Source organism: Gastrolobium bilobum, unplaced genomic scaffold (genome assembly GCF_033153095.1).
Source record: "Gastrolobium bilobum isolate Gb01-03AN ecotype WA unplaced genomic scaffold, APGP_CSIRO_Gbil_v1 utg5255, whole genome shotgun sequence".
In the NCBI taxonomy this organism is placed as follows: Eukaryota; Viridiplantae; Streptophyta; class Magnoliopsida; order Fabales; family Fabaceae; genus Gastrolobium; species Gastrolobium bilobum.
The window spans coordinates 854,164-882,107 of NW_026898528.1; the positions used below are offsets into that span (position 1 = coordinate 854,164).

Genomic DNA, 27,944 nt, shown 5'->3' on the forward strand with positions numbered 1-27,944 from the left:
AATATTCATTAGTTTATCAGCATAATTTATGGTGTTGAGATATATAGTCCCACATTGATTGTATAAGCAACTAATGTGGAGTTTATAAGGCCTTGGACACTCCCACTCTTTGAGCTAGTTTTTAAGGTGATGTATCCCAAGATTCTTTACATGGTATCAGAGCCTCGCCGCCCTCCACTTTCTCTTGTGGAGTTTCTTAACACAGGTAGGCTGGACCTGTTGCATCTTTCACTCTTCAAGTCATAGTCTCACATTGGTTGTATGTGCAACTAATGTGGCATTTATAAGGCCTTGGGTACTCTCACCCTTAAAACTAGCTTTTGGGATGATGACCTCAAAATTATTTACATATGGAATCAATTGTTATTATAGCATAATATCGAGATTTGAGATTCACGCAAAGGCTATTTAAAAACTCATTTCAAAACCAAATAATTTAGTGATGTTAGTTAATTCTTAATAATTAACATAAAAAAATTTAAATATAATAAGCTGATTTTTTTTGAATTCTTTCTACATTGATTTTTTTTCCTTTGATGTATCCCATTTATTTTATTAAATAGCAAAAGTTTCCCTAAATAAGTCATCATCTATTTAGCATCTTTTAATAAACCCCAAAACTAAAAATTACAGTCGTCTTGAATGTCACAAGATCAGTATTAATTATCTTGGCAAATGCTAGAAATTCTGAGCCTGAAGACAAAAAACTTTAAAATTCTAAAGGTGAAGATTTTAAATTTTATATAACATACCTAATTGATAATACAAAATTTTAAAAATTAAATTAACAGTACATTTGGGTCTAGGCGTGTAAATGAATCAGGTTACAAATAGCTCGGTCTACGTCATATTAGATTCGGCCTATTATATATAATCAAATAAAAAAGTCTCAACCTAAAAAAAACTATTAAAAAAACAGGCTATATCCTTGGATGAGACTTATTGTTGACTGAGGTTGAAACTAATTTGACTAGTTTCAGTCCTCTCTCTCTCTCTCTTAACCCGAACTTCGGTAGGTTAAACTCAATCCGTGTCGCAACCTACGACTGCTGATCGTGTTATGTGGGTTCGATTGGTTGTAACAGTAGCTAAAAAAATCTGCATAATTGTTGTTTAGAATTTCAACATGGACTCATCGAACCACAACCAGAAAAATAGTAACTGTCTCAAGCGATCCTACGATGACTTATGCTCAAAACCCTACGCCGAGGATTCTCCATATCAAGAATTGACGTCTTCCGACACACCCCAGAACATTGACCCTAGAAGGTTCCTCCTTTACTCTTCTTTGTGTTTCTTGGGCAGGCAGTTCATAAATTTTGTATTTTTTTTAATTTCAATTTTATTTGTTTGCCCACTCTTTTTGAGTTTCGGTGTTTGATGTGGGCAATGTTGCAATATGAACGCCTGCATTTACCCTTTTGGTGTTTTATGTGTTGGATTTTGGGCGGAATGATCGCAAAGATTGAGTCTTTCGCATCCCTTTCACGAGGGTAATTTTGCATATTTGCGTATTCATGTGTTTTGGGTTTTCTCCATAGGTATCAGTTGGAGGTGTTTGAAGTTGCAAGGAGGAGAAACACAATAGCAGTGTTGGATACAGGCTCCGGTAAGACCTTGATAGCTATAATGCTAATAAAAGACATTGGTCAAGGTATCAAGTCTAGTGGCGTAAAAAAGTTGATTATTTTCCTAGCTCCCACCGTTCATCTTGTCAATCAGGCATGTACCCTAAAGTTTTTCCTTTTCTGTTTTTGCTTCCTTTTAGTCCCCCCACCCTAAACTTCAGTATATTCCACATTTAATTTCTCAAGTGTGGTTGGTGAAATGTTGCTCTTCTTGCATAATAAATTGTATAGTTTATTCAGTCACAGGTTAAATTAACTGGTGTTTGTGTATTCTTTTGCAGCAATTCAACATTATAAAATATCTTACAGATTTTCAAGTTGAGGAATACTATGGGGCTAAAGGAGTCGATACATGGAATTTAAAGACCTGGGAAAAGGAGATTATTGACAATGATGTATGCTTGTTTATTTACCTGCTAATATGATCGTCACAAAGTTACTTTAGTTTTCCTTCAGTTGTGGTTGATTTTATTTTCATTGATTTGTGTAGTATGGTTCTGGGCCTGATGGGTTTTAGCTTAAGATCTTAGAGTGAATTTATTCTATTATTATATTGCTTACATATTTTCATTCATTAATCATGGGACATGAGAAATTACCCAATTAAGAACTTGTGGCATTTTCTTTGCCACTACCTCCATGGCCGTCCATCCTTGCTCAACATTGACTTGATAAAGGAGTACTATACTGGGTTGTCTGAGATTTATGCTTCCACCAGTTTTTAATTCACAATTTTCATTTAATGTGTGATTTAATTTGAAAAAGTCTGTGAAATTTTTAATGGTTCTTACTGAGAAGATTATTAGTATTGAATTTGTGACATTTAAAATGACTCTAATTTTTAGTGCTGGGTTGTATTAAAAGATGCTAAATAGATGATAGCTTATTTAGGGAAATTATTGTTATTTAATAAAATAATTGGGATCATGAATGGAAAAAGTCAATGCAGAAAGTATTCAGGCTCCCCCTTTGTGTTGAATATTTCAGATTTTATATTATTATATTTAAATTTTCTTATGTTAATTATTAAGTATTAACAAACATCACTAAATTATTATCGCCTCTGAAGAATATCATTTTTGGCTTTGAAGTGAATCTCAAATCTCAAAAGCATGGTATACTAACAATTGATTCCATAAATTATGCAGATAAACTCATCAATATTCTTGACTTAGCTCTTTGGTTATTTGAATAATGATGTCCTTATGTCTTCTTATAGGTACTGGTTATGACGCCCCAGATTCTATTGGATGCCTTAAGAAAAGCATTCCTGAGTATAGAAATGATATCCTTGATGATTATTGATGAATGTCATAGAGCAACTGGCAACCATCCATATGCAAAAATAATGAAGGTGACTGCTCGAAAACATTTTTTTTTTTTTTTGTATTTTCCTTGATCATACATGATTTCTTGTTTCATGTCCATTAATTATTTGGGTTAGATAATATATTTACAATGATTATTGTCTTCTGCTGGTAAAGGAATTTTATCACCAAGCTAATGAAAAGCCAAAGATTTTTGGGATGACAGCGTCACCGGTAGGTAAAAAAGGTAATTTTTTATATGCTAACTTTGACATAGAACCATGGATTCTTCTTTTTTTATATGCTAACAAAGATTTTAAATGCTTTCCATGCCCCTGGTGTTATCCCCCACATAGAGGGTTCTTCTTTTGTATTTCTTTTGCACTTAGATTTGCTCAATCTTCATTCTTATTTCAAATAATCATTGTTATTCATCAAAACGGTGTCCTGTATAAATCTGAGTCTCTTTCTTTTTTCTCTCACTGAAAAAAGAAAAGAAAAAGAAAAACACACTTAAGAAACAAGGCAAATCTAGTTTAGTGAAGAAAACTTTATCTACTCTGCCATAACAGAGAAAAAAAATTAACTAGATTTGAAGTAGAATAATCTTCTGAAACTGCTTAAGAGTTAGTACTTTTTTCATTTCATTCAACTTGTGTCCCTGAAGTGGGTTGTGTTCCATCTTTCAATTCGTGACATGGGGACAATGTCACCAATTTTTTTTACCTTTTCATAAATATAGCCTCAGTTGAGATGAGCAGATGTGGGTTTCTAAATTGAAGGTGCATCTGAAGTACCTCATATATGCTGGTTGATAGAGTTGAATTGCCTGATGGAAAAAATGAATCTTATTAGCCCACCAAGCCCATTGTTTATCTGTGTATGTTTTTTGCTGCGTGACTTGACTGCTGAAAATCTATAATTTTTGTTTTTTTTTTTTTTTTTTTTTAAAATATTTTAATAATCATCCAGATAGAATCGAAAGATACTTTACGAGAAAAAACCAATTCAATCTGCCTCACCTTTGCGCTGTTTCTATGAAAAATTAAGGCTTCCGCTTTTGTGTTGGAACTTTTGTTTAGGGAGAATTTCTTCTTCAGTTCGTAAGCTTTCTATGGAAGAAAGTTCCCATTGTCTACAAACTTGGTTATCAATTGTGCGGCTATCACATAGCGTCCCCCCTTGAGATTTTCGCCCCACAATGCTAACCGGATTAGTCGGCCCATTGGGATTTCGAACGCCAGTTGATATTTATTATAAAAATTGTGGCAAATCGCTTTGCTATGGTGAAGGAAGGGTAAATCCCCTCTTTGTCTCTATGTGTGCAGTGTTGCATGCACAATTTAAAGGGGCAAAATTGACTTTCAAGTTTCAACCCTCGCTCCCATTTTTTCCCTTGTATGTTACGACCCTATCAAACCTTGTTGAGCTCTCTCTAGTCTTTTCTTGGAATTCCATCACTCCCAGTCAGTTTTCTGGCAAGCCCAACACACTTCTTTAGTTTGCTTTAAATTTTCTTGTGTGTTTTGGAGTCATTTTGCGGTTTTTTGAGGAGCCCACCTCTACTTTCTCGTCTGGTTTGGATTTCACCATAGCTGTCATACTGTTACCCATTGTTCCATTATAGCGTTTTTGGGGTCTGCCATTACACAACACTATTTGAGATTGATAAGTCCTCAACAAAGTAAAGTATCTTCCCCATTTTGATCCATGTGATATCAATCTTGTTAGGTTTAATTCGAAATGAATACTTTGATTGCTTTTTTTCTTTTTTTTTTGGGTGACATTTATATGCACGTCTTTTACAGTATTTTTTTAAAAGTTATTTATCATCTCGTTACCAAATATTATGTTATGATATGATCCCGATTCATTAAAAGGCCTTCCAATTGACAGATATGATTTTAATGCATATATTTAAGTTGAAATCTGACAGTTTTTGCCATCTGCTCCAAATTCAACTATCAATTCGAGTTTCTGTTCATATTGAAGCTTTTCAGCAATTGTATTTTTGAAGTAATTTTAAACAACAAGTCAGTATATTTATCCCATGATTTGCTGTGCCCTGCCTCCTGATGAAACTATTCTGTGTAAAAAAATTTAACATTGTGTTAGATACTTGCCCGAAATTAACAATAAAAATGGTTGAGAAGGATTTGATTCTATTGAATTATTCTTCTGGATAGCAAGAGATTCTTGCTTGCAGAAGGGATGGACGAATTACAAAGGATAATACAGGGTAATTGTCGAAACTATCAGAGATTTTTCTGGCCCTCTTCTCTTCTCTTATGAGTAACGCCCAAATCAAACCCTAATCAACCTGTCAATCCTTTCCTATTTATTTTTTCCCTAACCGGACTACTAGAACACTTCTATTCAGTTACAATGATTACAACAGTTACAAAGATGTTCTCAACTATCAACAATCCACAAGGACCCCTTCTAATTCAGTTACATGGCCCATATTCTAATTACTTCTTCTAACATACATTTGAGTTATTGGGGGCAACCTGATAATTTGTTTCATAATGATTTCTTCCTCTCTTACTCAAAGGATTAATATTCTGTATTGTTCATATTGCCACTGTCATGCGGAGTCCAGGGTGTGAATATAAAGACTTAACTATGCATATTATTTATGTATTATGACATGAATTAGGTGTTTCCTCTACTATGGACTGCGAGGGTCAGATATCAGAACTTGAAAATATCTTGGATTCTCAGGTAACATAATTTCTTCATATTGACTCAAATTAAATTTTCCATGAGTGCACATGTGATAATATGTTTAAAGGAGAAAACCCCGGTGCACAAGGCTCCCCGACTTGCGAGGGTAGGGATGAGAGTCGATTGTACACATCCTTACCCTTGCATTTTTGCAAATAGGCTGTTTCTCAAACTCAAATCCGTGACTTTCAGGTCCCAAGGAACAACCTTACTGTTGTTCCAAGGGTCATCCTCACATGTGAAAATATGTTTATACATAAAAAAATAAGGTAAGTGATTTTGTTTCTGTAGAGATATACTATCGAAGATCGGACAGAGATGGATGTGTGTATCTCTTCTGCAAAAGAGAGTTGTAGATTTTATGACCCAGCACGATTTCCTGCTTTGAGTTTGAAGCCAAAGATTGAATCCTTGTGGTCCAAGGTATTTCTTGGTCGTGTTGCTTGTATATGGCTATTACAAAATACACTGCTCCTTTTTCCCCTTTTTGTACTCATTATCTTTGTACAATAAAGGATACTGACCGAAGTTAATCTGTTTGGACAGTCTGATGTATTGTCTGAATTTCAAAGTAACTATAAGGATGTGGACAATAAATTTAAGACGCTACATCAGCGGATGACCAATGAACTTGCTAAAATTTTATATTGCCTCGAAGATCTTGGACTGCTATGTGCTTATGAGGTATTTATCAAACTCACATTGTAGGAAAAAAGTTGTGCCATATAAAAAAGGAAAGTTCTTTTTCTATTTTTTTTTAAATTTCTGATGAAATTTTAAATCCAAATAACTTCTGATATTCTTAATAAAGGGTTATTGCAAAAAATAAAATATTTTATAAATTAAGCAAAATTCATAAAAATGTTTCTGTTTTAAATTGGGGTTATAAATTGAATGAAAAATATCAACTGCAACCCACTTAAAGTTTTGGCTCTTAAGACTTTTTTTAGTTTTATCACTGATTTTGTGCAGCTAGTCTTCAGTGTAAAACTGTCATGAAAAAATTGATAAGCCTCCAGATTTTTTTGGTTGTAGTTTTGTCATTTGTTTCTTATATTTACTAAAAACTGTCTATGTTTATGCAGGCTGTTAAAATCTGTCATGAAAATTTCTCCAAAATTGAAGGAGATTGTGAACTTTACAGAAACGGTTATCTTCAGTGTAAAACTGTCATTGAAGAAGTAATCCAAATAATTGAAGAATCTCTCCATGTTGGTATGCTTTTTGATTGAACTAGAATCTATTTATTTTTCTATTTGGGCTTTTGGTCTTTCTTAATCTTCATACTTACTTGAGATTGCAAGTATTTATGTCTAATACAGGCAACCTGTGTGTGTGTGTGTTTTTATTTTTTATCTGACGCTAGTATATTAAGAAATTCTTACGAATTCTTTTTGTCATAATATATGGCTAGATTTTATATTGATCTTTTGGTGGACTGGATAAGATAGAAATGGATAGGATAAAAGGGCTTGATAAGAGTAGGAAAGAATCTTGGTTTGATAAGCTCATATCTTATCCTGTGTTTGATTTGCACTGGATAAACAGTTTGAGAGGATAATGTTATCATACCTAGCAGTGTTGCTAAAACGTTGTTTCCAAATATAGAAACGTCTGTTTCTATGTTTTTGGGTCCAAAATCGTGTTGGAACGATGGTAGGAACGAAATCTGTGTAGAAATGGTTGAAATGCCTAGTTGACTCGGTAAACTCGATTGACTTGACGAGTTTACCGAGTTGACTTAGTACTGAAAAAAAAGAAATAAAAAAAAGAAATGGAGGGTATTGAAGAAAGCCATATTCTGTTCATGCGTTTGGCTGCTTTACATTGAAATTTTTATATATAAAAAGATAACCATTGCTAAGGTGATCTGAAGAGTCAGATCTGACGAGGAAGGGAGAGAGAGAAGCGAAGGCGATGAAGAAGGAGAAGAAGAGTTTCATTGCCAACACCTTTGCCATTGTTGGTTGTTACTCCAACCCTAACCAAAACACAAGAGAAGAAGGGTCAAAGAAAGAAAGAGAAAGAGAGAGAAGAGCGATGAAGAAGAAAGTAATGTTAGTGTTAATAAAATGGAACAAAGAAGAACACATGTTTCACCTTAAGCTATTCCCTCCCTCTCTTTTTTTATATTATTTATCATCTCGGTAAATCAATGCTTTAACTATTTATCAGCTTGTTACACTATAGAAAGATAAAGTAGATCTACTAGTAAGAAATTATTCGAGTTTAATGGTTGATCTCAAATTCTAATTTTCTTGTTAGAAAAAGTTTTGTTGCTAATGTAATTTTATCTGGTTTTAATCAAGCTAGTTAAGTAATTAATAAATCCATGAATAATATAAAAATATATATAATATGATTTTTTTTTTGCATAGTTCAAAAGTAATATATATATATATATATATATATATATATAACGTAATAATAACAAATTTTGTGTATATTCTTAATCATTATCTATTAAATTTAATAACTCATATAATTAATACATTAAAATAATTCTATATAAACTAAAACAATGATTAAAATTGACATTCTTATAAATAAACATGTTGGTGTATTTTTTTTATGATACATAGTGTGTTTTGGTTTTATTTATGTTGGATATTTTTTTTTTTGATACATACTAAACTCTTATGTTTCGTTTACATTTTACGATTTTACGTTTCTGCTTACCCCTATTGTTTCTACGTAGACTCTACCTTTTAACAACATTGATATCTGGTGTTTGATGCATACCATACGGTTTCAAGATATCATATAAATAGACAAAAATATCCTTTTTAATAGAATTTCATATAATTTTTTAAAATTGCTTTTTAAGCTTTTTCTTTTTACTTATTTACGCATTAATTCTTATTTTAAAATATTAAATAAATTTAGATGTCATGATTTGAAATAAAATATTGAGTAAACACCCTTTTTGGTCCTTAAAAAAAACATAGTTCCCACTTTAGTCCCTTATAAAAAAAAATTAGTCTCGAGGTCCCTAAGAAATTCAAAGTGGACCAATTTAGATGAAATCGTGGTCCCTCACAAATTCAAAAAAGACCCATATTAGTCCCTCGAAAGGGCTAAAATGGGCCCACTTTGAATTTCATAGGAACCAATCGACTAATATTTTTTTGTAAGGGACTAAAGTGGGAGCCGTATTTTTTGTTCGGGACCCAAAAGGGTATTTACTCTAAAATATATTAAAATACATAAGTAACTTACAAAAAATTTTAAAATCAAAAATTATATCCTCAACAAATTTTAAAAATTGTTTTAAATTTATTGTCAATATTGGTGGTTGAAGACCAGTGGGTGTGGCGCTGGTAATGGCTGATGACAATTGTGGTGTTTGACTAATGGGGACGACAACTGTGGTTAATGATGGCGGTGATAGTTAGTGCCTAGTAGTTGTGGGTGGCTAGTGGAATTGGTGGTGGTGGCGGCACCGACGATGATTGGTGACAATTGTGGCGGCGGGCTGGCGGCGATGATGGTGGTGCCTAATGCCTGGTGATTAGGGGTTGCGGTGGCTCAAGGTGGTGGTGAAGGTGGTCAATGACGACAACAATGGTGGTGGGTGGTGTTGGCATCGACTGTGACTGGTAGCAATTGTGGTGGTTCACTAATGGTGGTGACTGGTTGGTGATGATGGCAGTGGCATATGGCGATAACAACAAATGGTAGTGGTTAGTGCGTTGGTGACAAGTCGGTGAAAGTGGTGGTGGTGATGGTGGCGGTGACTGATGGCAATTGTGGGGGTTGATTGATGGTGGTGGCTAGTGGTGGTTGGGGGTGGTCATAGCTGATGATAATGATGGTGGCTGACTGATGGATAGTGGTAGCCGATGGCAGTCGCTGGCGGTGGCGGTGGGTGGTTGGCGACAGTGGCTAACACTCACGTGCCCAACAAAGTTTGTTGGAGAAAAGCATAGGGCTTTATTTGAGATGTCAGAGATGTGACATTTGCTATCATATTCATTTCTAACCCGAGTCCCCCTTTAGGATAGCTTATCGTATTGCGGACAGGATAAAATGAGTCAGAGGGACAAGCTTATCATATCTTGTTGGTTCACCAAACAATGGATAAAAGCATAATATGATAGCCTATCCTATCCCGTCCTCACTATTCTGACCACCAAACGGACCCTTTAATATTTAGCAATACTTTATATCAATAATAAGTTGTAGTCACATTTCTGTGTTTTAGAATGGTTGGTTTTCTTTTTATAGGTCAATTTTGCACATTTTCCATTTGTCCATTCTGCTTTTTACGTGACAATTGATTTGATCTAATGCCAAACTGTATTCATAAATAAATCCTCCTTTATATAGTTTATTGGTTTCTTATTTAGTTCATAATTAACCAAAACATTAGAGTAGCATGTTTTTTTAGACAACTTTTGGATAAATGAGACTATGCTTGTTAGCATGGTACGGGGAGCCTAAAACCCTATGCATGGGATGCATCCACTAATGGGCCAAATGACAAACCACAATAAGTGAGTTGACATTACATCTTAACCAAAACCTTAAGACTGTAGGTCTATATGTCTTTTGTACTTATATGGTTTTCATGTGGTCTATGTCTAATCAATGTGGGACTTCATCGCTACTCACACTTGAATATTCCCTACACCCTCCCCTAAAGTGAGAAGCCCAACATCATGCTCCCCTTAAGGGAAACTTCTGCGGAAGTCTTCTATCTTCAAATATTGGAGTCACACTAGCATTCTGCAGAGGCCCCTCTCCAAATACTAGGCCCAGCCCATCCATTGGCTCTGATACCATTGTTAGGAATGTTAATAGGGGAACCCAAAACCCTTTGCATGGGATATATCCACTAATGGGCCAAATGACAAACCACAATCAGTGGGTTGATATCACATCCTAACCTAAAACCTTAAGGTTGTAGATATATGGGTCTTTCTCACTTACTTGTTCCTCACGTGATTTATGTCTAACTAATATGGGACTTCATCACTGGTCACACTTGAATATTTCCAACAATGCTAAATGCCTATTTTGAATTTGTTTGTCCATTGCACTCAGCCATAATCTCTGCAGCTAATTTTTAACTATTATTGCCGCAGCTGGTAAAAATATTTTGGAGGTTGAATTTGATTATTCAAAGGCAGTTGACTTGGGATACATATCTCCAAAATTGCTAGAACTTATTCAACTCTTCCAGTTGTTTGGGTATGGAACTATGAATCTACTATACTGGTCATATAAATAGTTTTCTTTTGCAATAAAAAGTTGTATTATGTATCATAATGAATTGAGTATCTATCATTCTTTGCTTTTGCAGAGAATCTCGTCAGGTGTTGTGCCTCATTTTTGTTGAAAGAATCATTACAGCTAAGGTGATCGAAAGATTTGTAAAAAAGGTTTCCCAGCTATCTCATTTCACTGTTTCCTATTTAACTGGAAACAACACATCGGTTGATGCACTGGCTCCAAAGAGGCAAAAGGAAATATTGGATTCTTTCCGCTCTGGAAAGGTATTTGTTCATTGTATAATATAAATCAAGTCATGATAATGACTAGTTGATGTACAATAAAATTATCTTAGATTTTGGTATTGAAAATCATAGAATAGATTATTAACCCTTTTTATTTAGGTTAATCTATTATTTACTACTGATGTACTTGAAGAAGGAATTCATGTGTCAAACTGCTCTTGTGTGATACGTTTTGACCTCCCCAAGACAGTTTGTAGTTATGTCCAATCTCGGGGAAGATCTAGGCAGGCTAACTCCCAGTTTATTGTGATGTTGGAGAGGTGAGTATTCTGATAATAAGTTAGTTCGTGACATTTATGTGTTTGTTTATCAGTCTTTTGACCAATATAGAACCTGTTGATGTTGGAGATTTCTTTTTTTCCCCTGAAAACTTTCCCAGTGTATATTCTGAAACATATAATATATTATTATTAACACTTATATCTATAGGGGAAACTTGAAGCAAAGAAGTCAACTCTTTGACATCATCCGGAGTGAGCGCAGCATGACTAATGCAGCTATTAATAAAGACCATGAATCTAGTTTACAGCCGTGCACAGTATGGAAAACAAATGCATACTATGTGGATTCTACTGGAGCATCAGTCACTCTAGATTCTAGTGTCAGTCTTATAAATCGATATTGTGGAAAACTCCCACGAGATAAGTAAGAGTATATCCTGTTGTGCTTGTCTGCTTTTTTAACTACTTGAAGCATAGTGTTTGCAAACAACTTGTGCATGTAATTTGAATTGTATTATATCACTCAGGTACTTCTGTGCAAAGCCGACTTTTGAGTTTCTGCCTATGGAGGGGGGTTACAAGAGTAAAATAATATTACCACCTAATGCAGCTTTCCACACAATGGTTGGTCCTTCAGGAAAAGATGTTCGTTTGGCAAAGCATCTTGTATGTTTAGAAGCTTGTAAGAAGCTGCATCAAATGGGCGCCTTGAATGATCATCTTGTGCCTTTCATTGAAGATCCTTCAGAAGCTGACCATATTGTGGAAAACAAAGAACTGAATTCAGGTGCAGGTATAGTTGTTTTGCTGATTAATTTGTTATCTTTGGTTATAAATTGTGCTGAAATATTTCTTTTAATTTGAAATTTGCAATTACATCTGATATAAAATTTTCAAAAAGACCAATGTATTATATTGCTCAGGCCTTAGACATCCCAAACTGTATTGCATATTCCAAATATCCCTTGAAAGTTTTTTTAAAGATAGTTTTTTGTCCTTTTTGCCACCGTATGCACTACTGCACAAAATTTAACAATGAGGTGACAACAGGAATTACTGGTTATGTGGCATCTTTCTTTGATGGCTTAGAAGTAGACAGGATGCTGCAAGAAATGCTTGTATAATGAAGCAAAATGGATGATATAATTATTTATTTGAAAAAATGTAAAGCACCCCTAAACTTTACATTATTTTGAAATAACCACTATGAACTTTCTAAAATGTGACAGACTTTTTTGTCCACCATTTATTGTGTGTTTGGATTAGCTGTGAGCAGAAGATTATTTGGTAATCGATTATATGTATAATTGATTTTCTTAAAAATCCAATCAGTTTCATGTTTGGATGGATATATTTGCTGAAAATCAATTTCAATATATGTTTTGTTTCGGATTGTATAATAAATTTCTTATGTTGTAAATTACCAAAACTACGAAATGGATTAAAGTATTATTTGTTGGAGGTTGAAAAAGTATTTTTGTGTAAAGTTGTGAAATAATCAAAAATCAAAAAGCTTTTTTTTACCAAAAAAAAAGAGTCATCCTTTTTGTCTTTCTACCTTAAAGATTTGAACAACAGCTAAAAGAAAATGAGAGAAAGTAAGAGAATCTGAGATAAAACGGAAGACTTTTGAACTGTAACTGTATATCTACAAGATCTAAACTTCAGATCTGATATATATAGAAGATGACTACAGTGCTCGACCTACAAGTTCATAGCCATACAATCAGATAATCAGTTACAACCGTATGTAACTGATACAACGGATCTGAACTAACTATGCAATATGCCACATAACCATTGATAATAAACCTTACTATTCATCATAATATTACCCAACCGTTTAGCCAGCAAGTGAAAGCGCAGCTTTTAAGATGAAAAAAGGCTGTTATCCATGATAATTAAGCATTCCCAAACATGCACAAAATCTAAAATCTTTCATCACATGACTTCTATGGGTTCATTAATACATAGATAGTCTTTCATTTGTCTCAAACTTTTCTTTTTTTAATTCTTTTAAAAAATAACTTGGACAAATGAGAGACTATTAAAAACTTAGAAGGACATGTTTTTTAGGTTTCAATAAGTTTAAGGACCTTTCACCCGGACCTGAAGGTTCATGGTTCCTACCTCAAAATGTGTTGATTGTTGCTTTTATTCCAGCTTACATATATTTTTTTATAGGGACCTGCAAAGGTTTGTTTACATCATCCAAAGTATTTGGTTACTTGTGCTGATACATTTTGGTTTTGCTTTGCTTTTGGCATTTGAAGGAACAACAAAAAGAAAGGAGTTGCATGGCACAGCCAGCATTCGTGCATTATGTGGTACTTGGGGAGACAAATTTGATGGAGCCAAATTTCATGCCTATAGATTGGATTTCACATGCAATATTGTTACTGAAATTTACTCTGCATTTGTTCTTCTGGTTGAGTCAAAGCTTGATGATGATGTGGGGAATATGAAATTAGATCTTCATTTGATCTCAAAGACTGTGAAGGCTTCAGTCTCTGCATGTGGGCAAGTTGATTTGGATGCTGAACAGGTATAAAAATAAGGCTTGATCTGAAGTAGGATAGAGCATTAATCTGATTTTCTTCTGAAAGTTAATTTGACGCTTTGTTGTCTGTTCTCTACTAGATGATCAAGGCAAAATGCTTCCATGAGCTTATATTCAATGGTTTGTATGGGAGATTGGTTCTTAGGTCCAAATCAGCGAGAGGGGAAAGGGAATTTTTGCTTCAGGAAGACACAAAATCATTGTGGAGCCCAAATAACTTATATTTGCTTCTACCACTTGAAAAATTGAATGATATATGTAAGGGATCTTTGCAAATAAACTGGAGTGGAATCAATTCCTGCGCCTCTGCTATTGAATATTTAAGGAGGAAATTTTTGTTGGTTGCTGGAGATTGTGATGCTAACAGCAAGATCACATCACCTTGTAATATCAGTTCATCAGAGGTGGAATGTGAAGGCACAAACAAGATTCACTTTGCGAATTGTGTGCTCGATGTTAATAATCTAAAAAATATGGTAGTTTTGGCCATTCACACTGGGAGAATATATTGTATTATTGAAGTAGACATTAATCTATGTGCTGATAGTCCTTTTGATGGAAACAATGAAAAGTCTGAGGAATGCATAACCTTCGCGGATTACTACAGCAAAAGGTACGTAATTTGCCTTACCCCTCTTCCTACTGCTTTTTTACTTCTACTGCCCTGTCATTCCTAGATTATTAATGTAGTTGACTAACTGCTCGAAGTTGATCAGGTATGGGATTACGCTGAGACATCCAGGACAGCCTTTGTTACGTTTGAAGCAAAGTCATAATCCACACAATCTTTTTTTGAACTTCCATGAGGAAGGTTAGTTGTTCCTAATTGAAGTTTTCGTCTTATGGCATTATGTTTAACCCCATGATTGATTCAAAAAGACTGACAGACTGTAATCATTAGACTTACCCAAAACTGACAGTGGAGAGGTGATATGTCATGCACGAGCTTTTTTATAAAAAATAAATAAATTCATATTAAATTAACAAATAGAATTTCCTATACAGCACATAGCCTTTTTCTTGAGTCATTTTTTCTGCAATTACCCACAAAACAGAGTCTTTGAAATTATATTTGTCAGTATTGGTTTGTGGCGTAGAGCGCATAGAGCAGCTAACCCTAAAAATGCTATAGCAGATAGCGGGATGGCTAGTATAGAATAGTAGTTATAGTGCAAATATTTATGCTAAATGCTCAAAAATCAAATAAGGATTTAAAATTAAATGGAATGTGGAGGCGGCAGAACAGAGGTGGGAGTGAGAACAAAGAGAAGAAGTCGCAGCAACAAAAAAACTTTAACCTAAACTGCAGTGTACAAACAAGGAAATAACTGAATCAAATTAAATCAGAAGTTGACTAACAATGATTCGATATTCATTAAAATCCTTCAATCTGTGGGATTAATTTTCCCTTCCGACATTCTTCCATTCCTCAAGTTGGTGAATAGATATCAATCATTCTCAGCTTGCTAGCATTTAAGTCAAACTTGAATGCAAGCTTAATGTCCCATTTTCTATTTGTCTTGATAAAATTCTGGAAATCCTTACCTGCTTCATTCTATCATGTTGGACCGGGCTTCTTGCAGATTAACTGTTACTCAATAGCTTCATAGGATCTTCAAGAGGAGTAGATAAGTATTGTAGTAACCTACTTATTCGGATTAGTTCACAAACTCTTTTAGCAATTGCCCCGTATTCTGTCTCGCCACCATTTCTTGCAAGTTGCAACAACTGTTTATTTCTTGCTTTTCTAAGTTACCACATTTCCCCATACTTTTGTGCAATATAGTCGTTGACTTTGTTTCTTCCACCGATCCTTCCCAATCTGTGTCCTCAAGCTTTTGGTGGTCATTTTAGTCCTTTTCCTCTTCATTTTCCCCCTTCTTCTTTTCCCCTTCTTTTCCTTTATCTCTTTTTCCCTTCCCTATCTTTCTGGCAAAAAAATTTATTTATTGTAATTTAATTAAATAATTACGTATTTATTGCAGTTTGGGGAGTATTTACAGATCTATTGCACAATGTGACGCCTTTTTTGGGCGTCACATGTGATGCCTCATTTAGGCGTCTCTCACCAAGGGAAGACGCCCCAATGGGGCGTCTCTCATGAGGTGTTGACACGTGTCATTTCTCTCTCCAAAAAAAATAATAATTTAATCATAAAACTTCTGAAGGCCATAACTTTTGACTCAGGTATTCAATTCAGGTAATTCTTTTTTTGATTCCACATAACTTTTCGAGATCTACGTAATGACATCTCATTTGATATATTTTATTTCTCACAAACATAATTTAAATTTGCAAGAATGGTACTATACGAGCGTTTAAACCTAAAAGTCTCTTAGTTCTTTCCGAATCAACACCAAACACACCAAAACCAAGTGTTTGAAAAAAAAATAGTGTACAATGTTATTGAACCGAAATTCGTATTGTGTATCGTTTGGTTGATTTTTCGTATCTTGAATCATACGGTATCATAAATTACATCCTTCTGTTTTATGACTTTTTTCTTTAAAGCCATTTAAATTATAGCTTCTGAATGGTTTCCAAAAATAAAATCCTTCTTACTTAGAGATTTATAATATTTATTTAATTATTTTTTTATTATACAGATTTTTCAAATTGATTTTTGAGTTTAAGTCACAAATCAAATCTTTATTTTGTTTTCCTTATTAATGATAATTTTTTAGATTTTTTTAAATTTAAATCACAAACAAAAACTTTATTTATTTTTTATATTAAAAATTAAAAAATGTGATTTTTTTTTAAATTTAAATCACAAACTAAATCTTTATTTTTTTATATTAAATCACAAATCTAGTACTCAGAGGCTTGTGGATTTAAACGCTCTTATAATACCATTCTTTCAAATTTAAATTATGTTTGTGAGAAATAAAATATATCAAATGAGATGTCATTGCGTAGATCTCGAAAAATTATGTGGAATCAAAAAAAGAATTACCTGAATTGGATTATTTTTTTTATATTAAATCACAAATCTAGTACTCAGAGACTTGTGGATTTAAACGCTCTCATAATACCATTCTTGTAAATTTAATTATGTTTGTGAGAAATAAAATATATCAAATGAGATGTCATTGCGTAGATCTCGAAAAGTTATGTGGAATCAAAAAAAGAATTACCTGAATTGGATTATTTTTTTATATTAAATCACAAATCTAGTACTCAGAGGCTTGTGGATTTAAACGCTCTCATAATACCATTCTTGTAAATTTAAATTATGTTTGTGAGAAATAAAATATATCAAATGAGATGTCATTGTGTAGATCTCGAAAAGTTATTTGGAATCAAAAAAAGAATTACCTGAATTGGATACCCAAGTCAAAAGTTATGGCCTTCAGAAGTTTTATGATTAAATTATTTTTTTTTTTAGAGAGAAATGACACGTGTCAACACCTCATGAGAGACGCCCCATTGGGGCGTCTTCCCTTGGTGAGAGACGCCTAAATGAGGCGTCACATGTGACGCCCAATAAAAGCGTCACATTGTGCAATAGATTCGTAATTATTTCCAAAACTGCAATAAATGTGTAATTATTTAATTAAATTGCAATAAATAAATTTTTTTGCCCTATCTTTCTTCTTTTTCTTTTTATTTATTTTTTACAACCCTTTTATTTTTATATACTAATATTATTTTATTTATCTTTATTTTTATTTTTATCCTTTCGCACCTTTTATTTGGGTTCATCTACCACCGACCCCAATTAATTTGGGATAAAGGTGTTGTTGATGTTGATTTCTGTCTAGAGGAGTTCTAGCAAGTTTGCATTCCAATTTATCTGTATCCTCAACAGACAAAGAGTGTACTTCCTTTAGGAAATCAGAATGCCTTTCTTTCTCACGATTTCCATCTCAAGAAAGTATTGCTTGTGTCCAAGATTATTTACCTCAAATTTTATCTTATTGTCTGATGTTTACATCTATATTTGTAAATTTCTTTAGTATCATTTGCTGGTTTCATGAAGATAATGTGATCAACCTTATTGCTTCTAAGTTGTTCTAAACCAAGTGAATCAAGCTTTAGGGATTGCTTTAGCCATATTAGGACTACTTCAATTTACACAACATCAACATCAACAACACCTTTATCCCGAACTAATTGGGGTCGGTGGCTCAATTTACACACCATATCAGTCTTTTTATCTTGGTGGTAATTTTCTTGTATTCTTCTGCCAAGTTCCCATCAAAATGTATTCCTCACATTCATGTGCTGCAATTCCTAGTCAACGTCAGCAGTAAGAAAAATGAGAACTTGTTACATCATAAGAGATTGATTTATCTCAGTTAGTTTTATCTCAATCAATTAGTTATATTTCAATAATTTAGTTTTATTTCAAATAAGAGATTGTCAATTAATTAATTATATTTCAAATAATGTGATTGGCACAAATAAAGGATAGCCATCAATTAGCTTCTATGAATAAGCTGGAAGAGTATGTGTACTGCACAAGGTTTGGCAAGGTTCAAATGTTTTGAGGCGAAAGGGGGGCAATCTTCTGGAGGTGAAGTGTACATTCACTAAAAATCAAGGAGGGGGGAGTATAGGGTTTTAAATTTGGTGCACTGACTTTGAATTTCAGAACTTCAGTTAGGTAAATCGTAATTTACAGAAATGATGATTAAGAAATTGTTGACCTTGGTAGTGGTTAAGGTATAGGGTAACTTGGTGCATTGATGTTGAATTTCAGAACTTCGGTTCGGTAAATTGTTATTTACACAAATTGAAATGATTGACATTAAAGTGTTAGACTGTTAATATCACGACTCGCATTTAAGCCATGACTAGTGCATAGGCTAAGAGCCCAAACACCCTTAGGCCGGCAAGCCTAACTTTCGCAAAGAACCCACAAATAAAAGGAAATTCCAACAAATTCATATTCCGAATTTTACTGAAATTTTGACAGGGTTTCACCAATATTTCTAACATTCACAAAACAAATCAAACGCCTGGTACACAACGCAATGTGTTTGTATATGTACATATATATATATATACATATATATATATATACATATATATATATATATATATTACCAGCCAGCAACAACCACCACCACAACAAAATATAATTCATTCTTTAGAGACGAAATACTACCCAAAATGATTTCTCTAATACACTTCCTATAGCTGCAAAATAGTCAAAATTCCAAAATAAACAAAAGGACTCCTATCCAAAATACTCAGTTGCTTGGTGATTTGGATGGTAAATTGAAATAAGGGTGAGTCACACATACTCAATGAAGGGCATAATAATCACAATGAATAAGGAGAGGAAATAGATATGCACAAGTGCTTTATACTTTTGACAACTTAGCCACAAACATATTTGAGCAGTAAAAGTAAATAATGTAAATAAAATCAATAAAGTAGAGGTGTGACTAAGAAATCAAGAAAATTTTTAGAGTTATAAAGAGAGCATTTACAAAGCATAATAATAATAAAAAAATCACTCCCCACTAAACCCGACTAGCGAGTGTAGGGTGGAGGCAATTCTTGTACGCAGCCTTACCCTTGCATAATTGCAAAGAGGCTGTTTCCTGGATTCGAACCCATGACCTTTCAGTCATGAAAGGACAGCTTTACCACTGCTCCGGTTAGCCCCTTTTACAAAGCATAATAAAATCATAAATTTAATATGATGGGGATCACACATGAGAGAATCAAGCAACGACAGCTCCATTTCGCTGATAGTCTTCTCCTCTTAAGGGTGGTCTTACCCCTAGGGGCGACTCCATCTAATGGGCGTCCCCTTCCTTTCTCAAGTCAAAACATACCATAGAATCTCATTGGGGGCGGTTTCATCTTAGAGGTGGCCTCTCTTGGGGCAGCTCCATATAACAGATAACCATCTTCTCCCGGTTAAAATATCCATATAAAAAACTAGGTGCACCTAGACCGTTACCCCTACTAATGGCTACGAGATTCTAACATGGATCCCAAAAATATATATAAAATATTTTAAAAAAGAAATCTTTAATTCAAATCAATTCACTTCCAATAATAAGTATACTTCTAAAATCTCAATATTTTAAATTAAATATTTCATATTAAAAATTATAAAAAAAAAAAATTTATTAAAAATTATATCCACTTGGGTTAAAGGTGATGTTGATGTTGATATTAAAAATTATATCCAACATTTATGAAATAATTATAAATGTAAAAAATCATAATATGATGCTATTATATAAAAATCAATATCATGTAAATTTATGCATTTTAAATTTAAACCAATCACATTTTAAAATATTTGTTTCTCCATGCATTTGTTATTAAACAATAATGATACAATAAAACTTGAAAAATAATAATAAGAATAAAATACGCATCCACTCACAGCTCTAAGGAACCAACTAAAGCACTTTCAATGACTTTGGGTAAGGTAAATGAGCTAGTATGTGGTGAATCTGAACACCAACAAATATTTTGACAAAGCCTTAGAAACTATTTAAGGATATGCTAACAAGGGATAATGAGGAGATTGATAAAAATCCTAAATTTATGCTCAAAGCTCAAGAATACACGTACATTAAACAAATCTATGCAAAATTATAGATTTTCTCAAGTTTTTGGATGATGGGTTTACCTCAATGAGCTGAATAAGCCAAATTTTAAGTAGTGGGTTGCACCCTTTTCTCCTTGGAGCACTTTCCTCAACTCCAAGATTCAACCAAAAGTCTATTTTTAAGAGAAAGGAATGAATAGGGTTTCAAAGTTTCATCAAGTTTTCAAAAGGATGCTTGAAATTTTTGTGTGGAAGAAGAAGCAAATAAAGAGAAGAAATAAAGCATGGTTGTGTTTCAGTTAATGGTTAGGATGTATATAAAGTTTTGTACATACACATTCCCGGGTCACATCAAAGTAAGCCTGCATATATTTATTATGTTGTGAGAAATTGAAAATGTGTTTCCGTGAGAGTGCAATATGTTTGAAATTTTGATTATGATATTTTTTCTTGGAGTTTAGTAGATGCAAGGTACAAGTCATCACAAACTGGCCCGGTAATCCCAAAGGTGCCCGCGCATGTTCACATTCCACCCGAGCTTTTATGCATTCTTGATGTTAATAGAGATGTATTGAGGTCATTGTACTTGCTACCATCTATGATGTACCGTATTGAATCTTTCATGTTATCCAGTCAGCTTAGAGTAGAGATAAATGGTCAGACTAGCAATTTCAACATACATAGCTCCCTGGTTTGTCCTATATAAGCCAATTTTGTGGATAATATACTCAGTGTTGATTTCTGTTTTCACTATGATAATCTTATGCATCTTTTCTTTTTATCAATGTAGATTCTAGAAGCACTTACAACTTTAAGATGTTGTGAAAATTTTTCAATGGAACGTCTTGAGTTGCTGGGAGATTCTGTTTTGAAATATGCAGTAAGCTGTCAGCTCTTTCTTGAATATCCTAATAAACATGAAGGACAATTATCTGCCAGACGATCAAGGGCTGTTCGTAATTCAACCCTGCATAAACTGGGAACAGATCGCAAATTACAGGTAGTCTTTACTATGGTTATTACTTTTTATTTCAATACTGTCAATGAATTAGTTCATCTAAAAGTTTAGCTGTTAGTTAAACGCCGGTACATATATATATATTTTTTATATATCTCTAGTGCATTTGATTATGAGATTAAGTCCAAAAGAACTTGAAGTGTGGGCAAAGCACAAACCCACTAGGCCACTACTATCCGGTGTCAATAATCAATACTGAGCCTATTTCTTAGGTTGAAGGACGTCTTGTTGTAAGCAGAAGAAAATTCTGAATGAGGAGACAATCAAACTTTGATCAAGTGATGAAAACATCATTCCATTTAAAAAAACCATTGAATAATTCTTTAAGTGCAGGAACTTGAATGGTTTTTGTTTCTAATGAACATGGTTCAACACCAAACTTTTTTTTGTGTTATTAATATTAGCTGTCTACTATTATGAATGTATCAGAATTAATATTGGAAAGCATGTTTATATTCAGTAAGTGGTGGAAATGATTATTTTCATTATTTTAATTTTTAAACAGGTCAAAGATTGTGCATAAAATAAGTGTTAATTTTAAAAAACTTATTTCGGTGTCTGGACCGTACTGCTTTGCAATTCCTACCTTCATTGGTTTAATAAGGGTACAGCTTATAAACTACTCCCCATGGATCCTGACTTGCAAGAGTAGGGATAAGGAAAATTCTTGTACGCAACCTTATCCTTACATTTTTTGTAAAATGCTATCTCATGGATTCAAACTCGTGATCTCTAGTTACAAAGAAACAGTTTTATCATTGCTCAATAAAAAGAGTACAACTTATGTTTTGGGAATTTTGATCCTCCCCTCTCCCCACTCCCCCTCCCCCACCCCTAAAAGGAAAATATTCATTCTGTAGTTTTTAAATGTGGGCTAGGATTGAATTGAGTTACGCCAGATTATTTTGCCATTTTATCAAACAGGGATATATCCGAGACTCTGCATTTGAACCACGCCGTTGGGTTGCTCCAGGACAGCGCTCTATACATATTGTTCGTTGTGATTGCGGGTTGGAAACCCTAGAAGTGCCTTTAGACGTAAAATTCCATACTGAAGATCCAAAAATTGTGGTTGGGAAGTTCTGTGACAGGGGTCACCGCTGGATTTGCTCTAAGACTATTGCTGACTGTGTTGAAGCTCTGATAGGAGCATACTATGTGGGTGGTGGACTTATTGCGTCACTTCATGTGATGAAATGGCTTGGGATTGATGCTGACCTTAAACCATCCTTGGTTGTTGAAGCCATCACTGCTGCCTCTCTGCACACATGTGTGCCAAAAGTAAATGAGATTGCAAGCCTTGAAAAGAAAATTGGGTATGAATTTTCTGTCAAGGGACTGTTATTGGAGGCAATCACACATTTGTCTGAGACAAAACTTGGGATTGGCTGCTGTTATGAGGTAATTATGAAGTTTCATATATTTTGTTCATGAGATCATAAGTAATTTATTGAACATTTAACATGTGAAAATTTCTTTATATTATACTCCAACAACTTATTGAATTTCTGGCAGAGGCTTGAATTTCTTGGTGACTCAGTTTTGGACCTGCTTATCACATGGCATCTTTATCAGAGTCACGCAGATATTGATCCAGGAGAGTTGACTGACCTGCGATCGGCTTCTGTAAATAATGAAAATTTTGCTAAAGTTGCTGTTAGACGAAACCTTCACAAACACCTCTTGCATAGCTCAGGGTTTTTACTGAATCAGATATCAGAATATGTGAAGTCCATTTTTGAATCAGAGAACAACACCAGAACTCTCCCAGGAATTAAAGCTCCCAAGGTTAGTTCTTATGGTGATTATTACGGTTGATTCTTTAGTGATATTTAGTTACTTATATCATTGTTATTAGAATTTCTCTTATATTGTGTTTGGAATTGTTAAAATATGAAATTGATTTGATTTGATATAGAAACGAATTCCTATGTTTGAATAGAATTGATTTGCAAATCAATTTTCATATTTTAAGCACTAAAGAAGAATGTAATTCATTTTATTTTAATGATTTTAGTTTACTATCCTTATATAGAATGGGTGAAATGGGTAAACTAATTATTTTACTTTACTAAACTTTTTTTTGTTGTAAATGACACAGGCACTTGGAGATCTAGTGGAAAGTATTGCTGGGGCTGTACTAATTGATAGCAAGCTCAGTCTTAACGAAGTGTGGAAGATTTTCAATCCTCTACTATCTCCCATTGTTACTCCTGAAAAACTTGAACTGCCTCCATTCCGGGAATTAAATCAATTATGCGACTCACTTGGATATTTTGTAAAAGTAAAAGAAAATTGTGAAAAGAATGGATCCATGGAGCATGTTGAGCTTAGCGTACAGCTGCCACATGCCCTCTTGGTTCAAGAGGGAAAGGGGCACAATAAAAAAACTGCAAAAGGAGAAGCTGCTTTTCATTTGTTGAAGGAACTTGAGGTTTGTTCTCCTCTCAATGTCTCTTGGAATTTGTTTTTCCTTCTTCTTTAGTTCTAAGCTTCTTGAAATCTATGTATATTGTTCTTTGCTTTATCTGTACAGGTTGTCATAATCTGGGTCAGTGAAGAAGTAATTTAGAGATAATGTTTGTTCTCATCTCATGCTTAGTTTCAGTCCCAGAACTGTTCTAGTGTTATTTTTTGAGAATTCACCGAGCCATGTTTCTTTTTGATGATTAACTTAATTGATGCTTCTATGGAAAAATTAGTCAAAATTGTTACTGATCATAGATAACTAATATTTAAACAAACTATAGAAGCATGCACACTTGAACTGTTGAACATATAGGATGGAGGAAAATAAAATCCCAAAATTGATCATGCCTGAAATCTCTCAGAAGAAATTATCTACTGGTGCAAACAAACAGTCTCTAAAATGTTTCACCTGGTTATTTTCTAATTTCATCTCCTCCAAGTGCTGGAATTGGTATAGCCTAGCTTCCTTAACTGAAAAAGAGGCCACGGGATAGAATTCCATATCAAATAACAAGGTAAAAATAAATGGCTAGTATCTAGTTTTGCACACTAAATACTGGAATGAACCATCACAAAATTTTCTGTCCACCTTACCAACACAGTTTGTATTAAAATGAAAAAGATTACCTTGGAAGTGCTTTAAATTTTTTATGTGGATCCCGGTTTGTATAATTTTGGTTATTTTTGCATGTTACTGCTATCCTTTTTAGTATTTATTTTTTGCTGACCACTTGGCTTACACTTGTGATGTTACAGAAGAGGGGAATTTCATATGGTAGTAGCATTTCTAAGGGAAAAAGTGATAATCCTGACTGTCTCCGTGATTCATCTTTTCTCAAAATGGACTTTAGTATTGGCTCTGGTCTAACTGACGAACATTCCTCAAAGCCAGTCGTGCATAAAAGGCCCAAATTGGATGAAACTAACGTAACTGCAAGTGCATCTGCTGGTTTTTTACCTCTCAAAGACTCTTTCGGTGAAACCTCTGATTTTAATGCTTCTGTTCCAGGTTTGTACCGTCAATTTTGTTTTGATTTTGATAGTAAATCTTGTCTTCCCAATGACATAATTTCCACTTCTGGGAAAATTTCTCAGCTTCTTTTTGTGGCTTTTTTAATGCTTAGGTCATTACTCCGCTCCCTCTCTCTCTCTGTCCCTGCTCCTATCTCTACTTCAACTGATGCAATCGTAGTCTCATGTGTTTTGTGTTTATAGTTTGTTAGATAAATATAAAAATACAAGACTATTAATGTGTCTTCACCCAAAAGCTTAAGCTTTTGGGTTTGAGTTGAATTGATTTTTTACATGGTATCAGAGCCTCTGAAACCAAGTGGTCACGAGTTCGATTCTTACCGCCCCCATTCTATCAATATATAATTATTTTGGAGTTTCTTAGCACGGTAGATAGACTTGTATATGGTCCATCCTTTAAGCCCAATGGATTCTCATATGAGGGGGCGTGTTAGAGAAATATAATATAAAAATATAAGATCAATAATGTGCCTTCACCTAACGGCTTAAGCTTTTGAATTGAATTGGTGCTTAATATGATATTAGAGCATCCGTGGCCAAGTGGTCACGAGTTCGATCTTCTCCGCTCCCATTCTATTAATAAAAAAATAAATATTATGGAGCTTCTTAGCACAAGCAGGATCTATGTATTGTTCACCTTTCAAACCCAATGGACTCTTGTCATGCTAGAGAAATATAATATAAAACTATTAATATAGCTTCACTTAAAAGCTTAAGTTTTTGTGTTTAATTGATTCTTTCCAAGAGTTGTTGAGAAGACACTGACTAAAAAAAAAAATCACTCTCCGTTAAACCCGACTAGCCAGTGTGGGGTGGAGGAATCTTTGTACGCAGTCTTACTCTTGCATAATTGCAAAGAGGTTGTTTTCTGGATTCGAACCCATGACCTTTCAGTCATGAAGGAACAATTTTTACCACTGTTCCGGTTCACCCCCTTTGTTGAGAAGACACTTGACTAATGGAAAATAATTAGTGCAAATTGAAGTGCTATGGTTATTCCCGTCCTCTTTCGTAGAGTTGTCTTATGCCTCATTATATCAATGCATATACTTTTGGCGTATTTCAAATTTTTCAGGAAGAATGGAAAAATATCACTTATTCAGTTCTGTGAGACATCTGAATTATTGATTAGTGATCACTCTCCTGCTGTAACATATATAAATTATAATCATAAACAATGCTAAGAATATTGTTAGAAGCTAGTTTGGTATGGTTTAGTTCCAGTTTCAAAGCAAATGTTTTTTATTTTCATCTTAATTGGAAAGGAGAAAAGAAAGGGAAATAAAAATAAAGTAGGTATTTCTTTGCACGTCGTTTAGTAGATATCATCATATTTGTTTTCATGGTTCATTTTTATGTTTGCGGAATATAGTCATAGGGTGCTGCTAGTTCGGAGACTGATGCTTAGTGTTCACTCTACCTGTCTTCTTTTTGCATTTTAAACCCTTGACTTTCGAAGTAGTAGATTCATTGTCATTTTCAATTCCAAGGGCAAGGAGTTTATTTTATGACTACCTATAAACTCACTTGATTTTGGATTCATGTTATACAGTTATTGCATCAATTAGTATGAAGAAAGGAGGACCCCGAACCACACTATATGAGCTGTGCAAGAGACTACAATGGCCATTGCCAGCGTTTGATTCAACAGAATATAAAGACAGGTGAATCCTCAAATTTGTACTTTCCATCATTCATTTCTTATACTCTCTGTGACCATCTTTAATGTATTTTATATATTCATAAATGTGTTAATCTCCTCCAAGTCTATAACACTGTTAATCTGACGATTATTGTTTGTAACAGAACTCTATTTGAATCCGTGGAAAGAAGCAAGGGACATATCTGTTTTGTGTCTAAAATTACCTTATGCATACCCAATGATGGTAATATAGAATGTGAAGGAGAAGCTAGAAGTGATAAGAAGAGCTCATGTGACTCTGCTGCTGTTCAAATGCTTCATGAGCTACAACGACTGGGAAAACTTAAGATTGGTGATCCCTAATCTTTCTTCCTTCTAGAGTCCATCCCATCTATCTGTTTATTGGAAGTGAAAGGAAAGGAAAGGATAAAAAAGAAGGGAGAGAGTATACAAGAGAATGGCTAGTTCCACGACTTTGTGCCCTCAAAGACACTGTTGTTTTGTGCCATTTATTTGGTAAACTGTCTCAAATCAATGGTACAGGACGATATGTTTACAAGATTATTTGGTGCGTTGATTTACCATTTTGCCCCTCTTTTAAAATCAATTTATTACTTTGTCCATTCCCCCAAATCATATACTAATTTGCCCCTCTTCTTAAACTATATCAATCTGACCTGTTTGATCAAATCCTAGTTCTTGATAAGTTATTTATTTAAGTAAATAACTTATTTACTCGAGTAAGTGTGAGTCAAATTTTGGTCAAACGGGCAAATTGATATATATATATATATATAGTTTGAGAAAAGGGACAAATTGATATATAATATGGAAAAAGGGGTAAAGTGATATTTTTTTATTAAAATAGGGGTAAGATGGTTGGTTAGCCTTATTTTGTGGGTGCAAAATTGTGGCACTAGTATTGCAAAATAAGAGAAAATGATTGGAAAAAATAGCCCCTCACTTTGGGGGGAATTAAAAGGAAAAATAAGAGGTGACGTTTGAGATGTCCTTTTGCTTTTCCTTTCCTTTCCTTTCCCGTGGGAAGATGGAGAAGAAAACTCAGACAACGACGATTGATAATGTAACATTAAAAGTAATTCTTTCTTTCACAAATATCTTCTCAGTGAAAGTGAGTTTCATCACGAGCCTTTGCACTAGCTGCAATTAAGAGGTGCAAAGAACTCATTTTCGGGTTGATGTTAATTCAGCCAGATCAGGGTTTTGAAATCAGGACCAATTTACTTTTAGGTCATGCTCAACTCCTATTTTGAATTGACTCTTGACCTTTTCGATTT

The 27,944-nt window shown here is 34.0% G+C and overlaps 1 protein-coding gene across 2 annotated transcripts; it reads left to right on the top strand.

Annotated features, from left to right (window-relative positions):
• Window positions 1-985: 985 nt before the first annotated feature.
• On the top strand, window positions 986-27,894 carry LOC133317079 (endoribonuclease Dicer homolog 3a). 2 transcript variants are annotated; one of them, XM_061518890.1, is made up of 25 exons: window positions 986-1,269; window positions 1,542-1,722; window positions 1,910-2,023; window positions 2,848-2,982; window positions 3,113-3,182; window positions 5,595-5,659; window positions 5,954-6,085; window positions 6,209-6,346; window positions 6,748-6,877; window positions 10,750-10,855; window positions 10,968-11,160; window positions 11,281-11,441; window positions 11,611-11,826; window positions 11,930-12,195; window positions 13,676-13,947; window positions 14,043-14,575; window positions 14,679-14,773; window positions 20,947-21,176; window positions 21,276-21,485; window positions 22,428-22,904; window positions 23,019-23,291; window positions 23,605-23,937; window positions 24,729-24,981; window positions 26,557-26,668; window positions 26,811-27,894. In XM_061518890.1, the coding sequence occupies exons 1-25, from the start codon at window positions 1,127-1,129 to the stop codon at window positions 27,007-27,009; spliced, it is 5,037 nt and encodes a 1,678-aa protein (XP_061374874.1). In that variant the 5' UTR covers window positions 986-1,126; the 3' UTR covers window positions 27,010-27,894. The 2 variants fall into 2 exon arrangements, with proteins under 2 accessions (XP_061374874.1, XP_061374875.1); XM_061518891.1 differs by lacking the exons at window positions 986-1,269; window positions 1,542-1,722; window positions 1,910-2,023; window positions 2,848-2,982 and having other exon boundaries at window positions 3,123-3,169.
• The last annotated feature ends 50 nt before the right edge of the window (window positions 27,895-27,944 follow it).